Source organism: Mytilus trossulus, chromosome 13, assembly GCF_036588685.1.
Source record: "Mytilus trossulus isolate FHL-02 chromosome 13, PNRI_Mtr1.1.1.hap1, whole genome shotgun sequence".
Taxonomy (NCBI): domain Eukaryota; kingdom Metazoa; phylum Mollusca; class Bivalvia; order Mytilida; family Mytilidae; genus Mytilus; species Mytilus trossulus.
This window is the reverse complement of record NC_086385.1, coordinates 62,085,557-62,096,612: the sequence shown is the minus strand read 5'-3', so window position 1 is coordinate 62,096,612 and position 11,056 is coordinate 62,085,557. Positions and strand designations below refer to the sequence as shown.

At 33.1% G+C, this 11,056-nt stretch overlaps 1 protein-coding gene across 1 annotated transcript; it reads left to right on the top strand.

Annotated features, from left to right (window-relative positions):
* Positions 1-3,962: 3,962 nt before the first annotated feature.
* On the top strand, positions 3,963-9,127 carry LOC134694814 (transcription factor Sp5-like). Its single transcript, XM_063555878.1, has 2 exons — positions 3,963-4,165; positions 8,028-9,127. The coding sequence occupies exons 1-2, from the start codon at positions 4,118-4,120 to the stop codon at positions 9,072-9,074; spliced, it is 1,095 nt and encodes a 364-aa protein (XP_063411948.1). The 5' UTR covers positions 3,963-4,117; the 3' UTR covers positions 9,075-9,127.
* Positions 9,128-11,056: the final 1,929 nt, after the last annotated feature.

Below are 11,056 nucleotides of genomic sequence, written 5' to 3'. Positions count from 1 at the left end.
ACAGAATAAAACACCAACTTAACGACACAGATAACAGAATAAAACACCAATCAAAACACAGATAACAGAATGAAACACCAACCAAACGACACAGATAATAGAATAAAACACCAATCAAAACACAGTAAACAGAATAAAACACCAATCAAAACACAGATAACAGAATGAAACACCAACCAAACGACACAGATAATAGAATAAAACACCAATCAAAACACAGATAACAGAGTAAAACACCAATCAAAATACAGATAACAGAATGAAACACCAATCAAAACACAGATAACAGAATGAAACACCAACCAAACGACACAGATAATAGAATAAAACACCAATCAAAACACAGATAACAGAATGAAACACCAATCAAAACACAGATAACAGAATGAAACACCAACCAAACGACACAGATAATAGAATAAAACACCAATCAAAACACAGATAACAGAGTAAAACACCAATCAAAATACAGATAACAGAATGAAACACCAATCAAAACACAGATAACAGAATGAAACACCAACCAAACGACACAGATAATAGAATAAAACACCAATCAAAACACAGATAACAGAATGAAACACCAATCAAAACACAGATAACAGAATGAAACACCAACCAAACGACACAGATAATAGAATAAAACACCAATCAAAACACAGATAACAGAATAAGTCATATAATAGGTAATTGGTTACTGCAACAAACGAATATATAACTAAATAACAATTAAGGATATTGGGTATACTGTAATAACTTAAGGCATTGATCCAATAATACAAATAACTGAATAAAACAGATACGAGTATACGTGAATGAGACAGCCACATGCATACATTGTATATACCGTTTAGTCAGCATTTTATAGCGGACTGTATACATGTACAAAAATGTAATATGGGTTTTTCGATTTATAAAAAAAGAAGATGTGGTATGATTGCCAATAATACAACTGTCCACAAGAGACCAAAATGACACAGACATTAACAACTATAGGTCATCGTACGGCCTTTCGATATGTCCATTATGTCGTAAAAAAAATCCCCTTCCCTTTTCACGAATGTGACCTACCGAATTAAGACTATTTACCGACTTTGTACAACATGAGCAACACGACAGATGCCACATGTGGAGCAGGATCTGCTTCCCCTTCCGGAGCACATGTAATCATCCTAATTTTTGGTGGGGTCCGTGTTGTTTTTGTACCCCTATTTGTGACATTTTTTTCACGCATCATTGTCAATATAATGGAAATCGATGTGACTGTCGTACAAGTGAGAGGTTCCGCGCTATAAAACCAGGTTTAATCCACCAATTTCTACATTTGAAAATGCCTGTACCAAGTCAAGATTATGACAGTTGTTGTCTATTCATTTAATGGGGTTTTATCATTTAATTTTGCCATTTGATTACGGACTTTCCGTTTTGAATTTTCCTCGGAGATCAGTAATCTTCTTTTATTTTACTTTTTATCATTGTTAGAGGCAGTACGGTTACCTATAATTGCTTACATGCACTTAATCTTCACTTTGATGGATACTAGTAGTTGTCTCATTGGCTTTTTACCACATTTCCTTATTTTCAGATGTTTTTTTTAGACAGCTACCGAACGACACAAATAACTGAATGAAACAGATTAGTGAGATAGTAACGCAACGACTATATCCACGGAGTAAAAGAGATGTTTAGTATCACTCATAAAACAGCAAACAAACGACCAAATAATGTTAAGAGAACTACAGAAGATAAAAAATAATCTTATAGATATCAGGTGTTAAAACTATATGTGGTAAATTTGTGTCAGATTCGTATTTGTCCTGCTAACATGAACTACCTCAGTGTACGTAACCTACAAGTATGAGAGGTCGTGGTCGGATTGAAATATCGATTTGAAAAATGGCATTATCACTTTTCTTTCCCGTGCTGATATTTGCCACTGGACGTTCATTATCAATTGATCAATATTCGTGCATATTTTTTTTAACCTCTTTAAGGAGACGGTGGCACAACATAGTGTATTGAACGTATTTTAAATATAAGAACAAGGAGTTGTGGTTCGATTACAAACGAGACAACTATATACCAGACTTGTTAGTCTTGTATTATTTTAATTTTAGTTTCTTGTGTACAATTTGGAAATTAGTATGGAGGTCATGAAAGGACGCCTCCGGGTGCAGGAATTTTTCGATTTTTTTGCTACATTGAAGACCTATTAGTGACCTTCTGCTGTCGTTATTTCTATGGTCGGGTTGTTGTCTCTTTGACACATTCCCCATTTCTATTCTCATTTTTTTTCCGTGACTAAAGAGAAAATGTGTCGAATTGGTTGTTGTACTTTAAATTCGTTATATTTATATACGTATTTTTTACGTTTGTAAGTTCTGCAATAAAACACCCATCCTAAATATGTACTAATATCCTTTAGAGTTTTTACCTTTAATACTGGAGTAATAATTGGTTCAGTTTATTAGTGATTTTCTAATAAGATATGACCATATCCCCTGTCGAGATCAAGTACACTGAAGATCAATGTTGCTTTTAACTTTGTTGTTTGAAGTTGTATAATATTCAATAGATCAGTAGATTTAGAAGATATGTGTTACATTTGGTGTATTCAAATCAGCTTTGTAGAAGTGTCATATAGACTAAGTATTCTCTTGTGAGGTAACAAAAGGGGTGGAGCTTTGTTACGATCAGTGTCTTCAAATCACTTTGTAGAAGTGTCGTATAGACTATGTTCGCTCTGGTGAGGTTACATAAGAGTGGAGCTTTTCCTGATAATCTTGTACTTTTTGTAATATTTCCCCATTCAAAAGCATTGATCGTACGAAAAAGGAGGTTCAAACCTAGGATAAAGGAGTGTTCCAACTAAGGATACACGGGCGAATCCAGCCATTTAAAAAAGGAGGTGGGGTTCCAACCAAGAGTAAAACGGGGGGTCGAACTATATGCTCCCATTCTCATGTATTACTTGTCCAAAAAAGGGGATAAATGAGGTTTTCGATTGTATGTCCACATTCAAAAGCATTCATCGTAAAAAAGGGGGTTCCAACCCAGGATAAAGGAGGGTTCCAACCATATATCTCCATTGAAAAGCATTGATCGTAAAAAAAAAAAAATCCCCCCTTTTCCACCCCTGGATCCGCAACTGAATTTGGACCTGTTAATTCTCTAAGTATTGATGATTACTGACCATTTTAAAATCAATTATCCTTCAAGTAAGTCCAAATTATTTAGACTCTTGAAAGACTATTTTATCTTTTGGTTTGACGCTTTATTGCGTCGACTGCGATGTAGTAAGGCGTCAAAGCAATACAAAAAATAGCCTTCAAGAAGTCATAATTATTCGGACTACTCCTAAAGGTGCAGTCACAATATAGCCAACAGTGTTTAAAGCGGCATTGATCACCAATAAATCTCAAAACTGAAAAATAGACAGTATATCTTTTGCATAGATGGATGGAAATGAGACACTAATTTGGAATTTCATCTCCACTTTACTATGATATATAACCACACAGATTGAGTCGGTAATTCCTTCACTCAAAGTACGTATCTAACTAGTGAATCCTCAGATATACACTTTATCAAGTGACAAACTTCATCAAACGGATATCTCATATACAAACCTCAAAAGAATTAAGATTTGAACAGGTAAATGAAAGATATACCACGTGCCTTTTACACCTGAATAAAGTGTCGGTAAATTCCTTTGATGTTTTAGATCCAATTATTTGTATGTGTAAACTGGCCGCGAGGCGATTAGTTCCCCGCCCCGGACAACCTCAGAAATAACAATACATAATCGCTGCTATTATACGTGTCAACAAACTTTCTTAAGAAGCATATGGGCTGAAAGGATTTAATATCCTAAAACCCTCCTTAATATTGATTACAATTGGCCGGCGGTAAACATCAAAGAGATAATAACACGATACGATTGGCTGACGGAAGATCTAAGGTAATAAGTTTAATACACTATTTCATGAGAAAAATGCGGAGTTTTGGGAGGGGAATATACGTTTTAACGAGCTATTACACATTTAATGTCGTTGTATATTGCCAAAAATCACACTTCGGTATTTAGATGTCTGATGAATAGTTGGAGTAATTATAAATGATGGCGACGGTTATTGCTACTCCTCAAGCTCTGCATTATTTTCCGGTAAGATTGGAAATATGTATTATAATATTAATTAATATGGATATTAACGGTAGTTCTGAAGTAAAGATCTGCTTATGACCTGTATAATAACACTTTAAGGAATTATAATTGTAGTTCTTTAATAGGGGTCTACTGTTTATCTATAATAACGCATACATTACTTTTTAAAAACTAAATACCAAGTTGATGAACTTTTTCACTTTGCAATGCTATTATAAATATTTGTATTCGTATAAAAATATATAGCACCACTTATGGATCAATCAGTTTATTACAATCATTTAAAAAATAAATAAATTTGAAAACTTAATTTTTTTTTTTTTTTTTTATTGATTTCCATTTTTTAATTGATTGTTCCGTTTTAACAGTGTGTTATAGTAGTCTCAGGTTTTAAGAAATCAAATACTTTGTTTTGATTAATTAATTGTTTGTAGGGTTTCAGATAATTGTTTGGAGGTGGTGTCGGTGTAAATGGTTAAATAACCCAAAACAAGGCAGCTACTCCCATAAAAAATAACCATTTATTGTATTTTTAAAATTAAACACAAAAATTAATATGAAAAATTACTTTATAACATGTCAAGAATTCAAGAATAATTAAGTATTTTATTTAACAAAGCGCGTGACATTAGTATGTGATGACATCATTGCTCGTGACGTTAAATGACATAACCGCGCGTGACGTTACATGACATAACCGTCGCGCGACCCCTGTTGAATGATTATTATAGAATACTAATGGTTTTATTACAACGAGTATCAGTAAAATAAATTGTACAGAAGGCTGCATTTATACATGTAATGTTAAACTAATTATTTCTGTTTTCTCATTATTTTAGCAATAAATGTTGTGCGGTATTTTACTTGGTGCAAAATATGACAATTGAAGAACTAATAATCGTTTGAAAAGAAAAAGATATCATATGATTTAACATTATGTTTTTGGGTAAACATATATATACATATAAATAAAAAATACGTCCCAAACGACGCAAAAAAATTGACACATTAAAACTATTTGTATAAACTGCATCAGTTAGAAAGTCTTAGATCAGTCATTTAAATCTCTAAATTAATTTGAGCTTTATATCATACTATATAGCAGGTTAAAATAACTTAATAAGGGTAATTTATATATTAAAGATTGCATCTAATTTTTCTTTTAGACTTTTTCAATAAGATTGAAGACAATATAAATTGTGTATCTTTTTGAAAAATGACAAGAATGCAAAATAATCTATGTGTTATTATTTTATTAAGTATTTAGCAATGGGGTAGGATTCTGTTGATATGTAATGTATCTATTTATTGGCGGAACCATAAATTTTCATGAATAAGGGAGTAGGGGCACTGAATGCTTAAGAGGGGGGCCCGATCCAGTGATTTCCAAAATAATCAACCATTTTTTCCAACAAAAAGAGTGCCCTTGATTTTCTCCTTAAATTATTCAAATTATATAAAAGTACAAAATGACTAATGCACGATATTTTGGAAACAGACAATTAAACATCTAGTCAAGGTTTTATAGTATATGAAATATGATTTACCTATATGACTTATTTATCAATAAACTCCATGCATATTTATATTGGAAAAAAAATAAAAAGATTTAAATTTTCACATCGCTGTTTAGTGTGACAAAACAGTTCGCCGGAATTTACAAATTTTAGACACATTTTGTTATAACTCATTTAACTAAATATCAATTTGCCTTCCTAAACATCAAAGTGTGACCTTATACCCCCTAGAGGTTACCTTTATATAAACGTAAGAAACCTAATTGAAACCTAACAGTTGAGCTAAATGTTTGTAAATATGCCTTTGGTAAAAAGATGTCGAATAAATAATATCATTTATATAAAGTGTGAAAACACAGCGTGAAATCTCGCGTGAAATCGCACCTGTTATACAACCAAAGAGTAATTATTGAACGTGAACATTTTACACAGCGAGGTAAACGTTAAAACTTGATTCTCCTTTGAGATTTATTTTATCTTATTTTAAAAGACCTGAACATGCATGAAATATTTGCCACTGGACGTTAAGTAATTAATAATCAATATTTTAGAAGAAAATCATATTTATTGTAACATTTTTTTCCAAATCCAATAAACATTCATGCGCAGTCTAAAAAAAGTACAAATCAAAGCTTTTTCAATAAAATAATATATATGTATTTTCTACGTATTTTCTACTATACACAATATATATATTTTCTGAGATTAAACATTAATGTTAAAATGGTTGTATAAAGTCACGTGACGTTAGAAAGATGAATTTGTCATCATTATCAAAATCGTTAAATTTTAGATTAATATATCAAAAACATATATACGCTTTTAGAAGTTGAATTACTATTGTTTTCTCCTTTAAAAGATTCTGGACCACACACAGTCATAAATATTTGTATTAAAACATTTCGCTTTTACGATAAACAATATAACGTATTAAAATGACACTTGATTCCATGGTAAACCTTTTTACTTAAAAAAAAATAATACATGTGAGAGAAAATAATACATGAGATATTTTAGATTACATAGATTGATCAAAGTAATTAAACAAAATTATCAACTATATAATATATCTTTTATATTATAAATAAACATAAATATACAATATAAACAAGAACAAAAAAAACAATTATAATTTTATTCAGGAGGACACACTTGCTGAAATACTTATACACATTGCATTTCTATTCCATTGTACTTTTCAACTAATATAAGAAAGAAGATGTGGTATGATTGCCAAAGAAACAACTCACCACAAGATTCCAAAATGATACAGAAATTAACAACTATAGGTAACCGTACGGCCTTCAACAATGAGCAAAGCCAATACCGCATAGTCAGCTATAAAAGGCCCCAAAATGACAATGCACAATAATTCAAACGAGAAAACTAACGAATTTCGAAAGAAAATTGAAAAAGTGTCGGTGATGAGGGCCCCGGGGTATGTGTTGGGGCTGAGCAAGAGGGATAGATATTGACGACTTCACAATCAACTGAAATGCGACCTGCAAATTCTGATTCTAAATTCTAAATTCGGATGGTATCAAGTTTGAAATTCGAGACTTCAATGAAATTCAATAAACGAGATCAAATTCAATGTTAGATAGAGGCAGTCGATTTAAAGATATATCTTTTTGAAATTTCACAATATCAAATATTCCTTCAAAGAAAAATTGCTTTGTATAAAATGAGTAGGAGAAATATTGTTATTTATTATTTTTGTTTTTCTCTAGTACATCTCGGATATGTTGATTCTGTCTAACACTCCCTTCTTTAAAAAAAACCCATAGGAGGTCATGCAATCCTCTATTACGACTATTCGCCTCTTTTCCGACCACAACTCGGACTACAAATAGTATAATTTGCTGCTTCTCCACTAAGCACGATGTTAGTGTTTTAGTTTTTTTTTCAATGTCAGAATACTGTGTAGATAGGTTGGGTGACATTTCTCTTTCTGAACATTACATGTATATGGATGAAAATACGACTCTGTGTGTCGATTTTTAACAATGCATGCTTCTATTAACATCTTAACATGTTCTTGATTTTTAATGCAAGCAATATACGCAAATAAAAGCTTTATATCAATCCGTTCATATATCATTTTCCTGCGACAGTCCTAAATGTGCCACCATTCATCTCGGCAAAACCAGTCATGCCAGTACGGTATAACTAAATATACTATTGCTGTGTTTTTTCGTTCTGATACATGAAATATTTGCCACTGGCCGTTGAACAAATAATCACTTATCGAATATTCTATTGGACATTTTGTTTTTCATAATATTGTTTAGTTTACTTCATCGAGCAATTAATTTTAAATTCTCTTTTTTTTATATAAATTTCAGAGCCATGTAGCAGAAAATTTTGGAAGTGAACTACGTTATTTATGTGCTGATATGCCTCCACCCCAACGGATTAATTGTGATCAAAGACTTGTACAACCAACACCTAATAATATGCAAACGAACTGGCAATGTAATAGTTTACCGGAAATGACATCACAAATGAGACCGCCATTACATCAGCTTACCCAACAAATCAACTCACAAAACTATCACGATATGAAAATTCAAAGAGAAATGCAATTACAGAGGGAACACTTCAGTTATGAAATGCACCAAGCGCGGATGCGCCATGAAAACATGATTGCAACAAGAGGTCAAATTATTCAGCCGACTTCTAATGTTTTGTTACGATCACCACAAATGACGCCATTGCCATCACCTGGAATGTCGATATCTTCACAACAGATGTCGCCACCAGCTGCAACGGAAGCAGAAATACCGTGGTGGAGCGTGCAGTCTCCCCAAACTCAGTTACCGGAAATGAAACTTTTTGGAGCGTCTGAGATAGCTGTGTCAGGTAGAATGGGGGACATACAATACCGAAATCAGCTTGCTACTATGCTACAAAATGTCCGACCGATAATAGCACCGACCCGACGTTGTCGTCGCTGCAGGTGTCCAAACTGTCAAAACTCCAAAGGATCTGACAACCCTTCTAAAAAGAAACAACATATTTGTCACATACCCGGATGTGGCAAGGTTTATGGTAAAACATCACATTTAAAAGCACATTTACGATGGCATTCTGGGGAACGTCCATTCGTCTGTAACTGGTTATTTTGTGGGAAAAGTTTCACAAGATCTGACGAACTTCAACGACATTTGCGAACTCATACGGGCGAAAAGAGATTTGGCTGTAAAGAATGTGGTAAACGATTTATGAGAAGTGATCATTTGAGTAAACATTTAAAAACACATGATACGAAACGCGTAAAAGATCAAGAAACGGAAGTTGAAAGAGACCAATCAGAAGACGAGGATGTTGATGTGGATGGCATCGATGATGAATCCGACAGTTTCGACGACAGTGTCGATGTCTCATCTTGAAAAGTGAAAATAGTCTATTACCAAAGTGCTGTATGGAAACTAGTGCTTTTATATTGCTGTTTAAGTTTTATTTTTGAAATAAATATTTATTTAGATAAACTTTAAAGAATGCATTTTATATTTTGTTCAAGATTCTTTTAGGCGATCAATTAGATGTTCAAGTCGACACAAATCTATCATGGATCACACAAATGCAAAATGTCTTACCTGCAAGTTGTCGTCGATGGCATGGAGGATTATGCCGACACTTTCTTCTTGAAGATCATATAAAGTTATCCAAGTTGATATGATATTAAGGGCTTGTATTTCCTATGATGAGTTCCTTGATAGAGGTTGATGCTCACAAGAAAGCTATTAAACCAAGAGTTCAAAATGGTGAAGTTGAAAACATCTCATCGTAAATTATACGAACACCATCGCCATTCGGTTGGCCGTTATGGACTATCTGTTTCACAGATGCTAGCAGATATGTTCAAAATGTTGTTATTACAATACCGTCGAATGTGACCTACCGGATAAGACTATTTACCGAGTTTGTACGAACATGAGCAACGCGACACGTGCCCATGTGGAGCAGGATCTGCTTACCATTCCTGAGATCACCCCTAGTTATTAGTATGGTTTGTGTGGCTTAGTCTTTAGTTTTCTACGTTGGATTTTGAGTACTTCTGTTTGTCTGATTTTGTTGACCTCGACCTTGAATGTCCCTTTGTTATCTCTTGCCTCTCTCTTTGCATTTTGTTTATCTCTTGTTTAAAACAATTTCAGACAACTCCACCTGTTTAAGCCGACAAAAATCTGAAGTTATCCCGCCAGTGCAGTGTTTTTTGTAAGTCGTAGTTTTGATAATTTCTTCCCAATAAACAATTCTTTCGGATTAATATAAAAAAATGAAGATGTGGTATGATTGCCAATGAGACAACTCTCCATAAGATTATAATTTTATTACTTTACTCTTGAAAACCATTGGGTTGATCAATTTCATTGTCGATCGGGTTTTAGTTCTAATGGGTGTTATGATCCCATAATGTAATACTATGAATAACGTGGGTTCTATGCCAAAAGTACCCTTTCATTGAAATAAAAAAACATTCAACAATAGACATACATCTAAACAATACACATGTATAATACTCTGATTGATACGAGTCTTAATAATAAAAAAAAGGGAATGTGTCTAAGAGACAACAACTCTACCAAATAGAAGAAAAAAACCCGCGCAATTTCAACTATGAATTTGTCTTCAAAACAGCGAGTTGTTTTAAATCAGAATGATCTAATTTCTAAAGTTCGAAAGAGTGATTCAAGTTGTATTAAGTTCAAAAGGAGAGACTTCCTTTTGAATCCCGTTTATTGATGAAATAAGCATACACATACAAAAAGGGTGTTCAAAAGGAAGTTGTAACGGTCAGTTTTAAATGAGCAGTGATATTGTTGGCTTTTTTCAAAACTACCTCTACCCTTTTTTATTGGGAAAATATGCGTCATTTTCATCAAATTGGGAAATTTTAAATAAACCAAAAATTTGACTGAAACTTCTATTTTCCAAGAATCTACCCTTGCTTTGAAATAAGACCCCATTTTGTCAGTGATTATTCATAAATAGACCCTCAAATCTTCACATATAGTCATTTCAGCCATGGAAAATGTTTAAAAGAGTGTTTTTCAGTTTGTATTTATGCACAATTACTACTAAGACTGCACTGTTTGGGAAAAAAGTTGTCTTTTTGGGAATAATTTTAAGCCATTTTTTTTTCAAATTGGGATTTTTCTCCAGGGGAAAAAGCCTTTATTCTCCACTAATTTAATGCAAACAATATCACTGATGAGGAAATATTGCAGTTCAGGGGTCTTAATAAAGTCTTACCTTTCAGGGTTCAAAAGGAAGTCGTGACTTTAAGGGGTCAAAATGAGGTCTTACCATGCATTCAGGAATCAATAGGAAGTCTTGCTGTTCAGGGGTCAAAATGAAGCCTAACCGT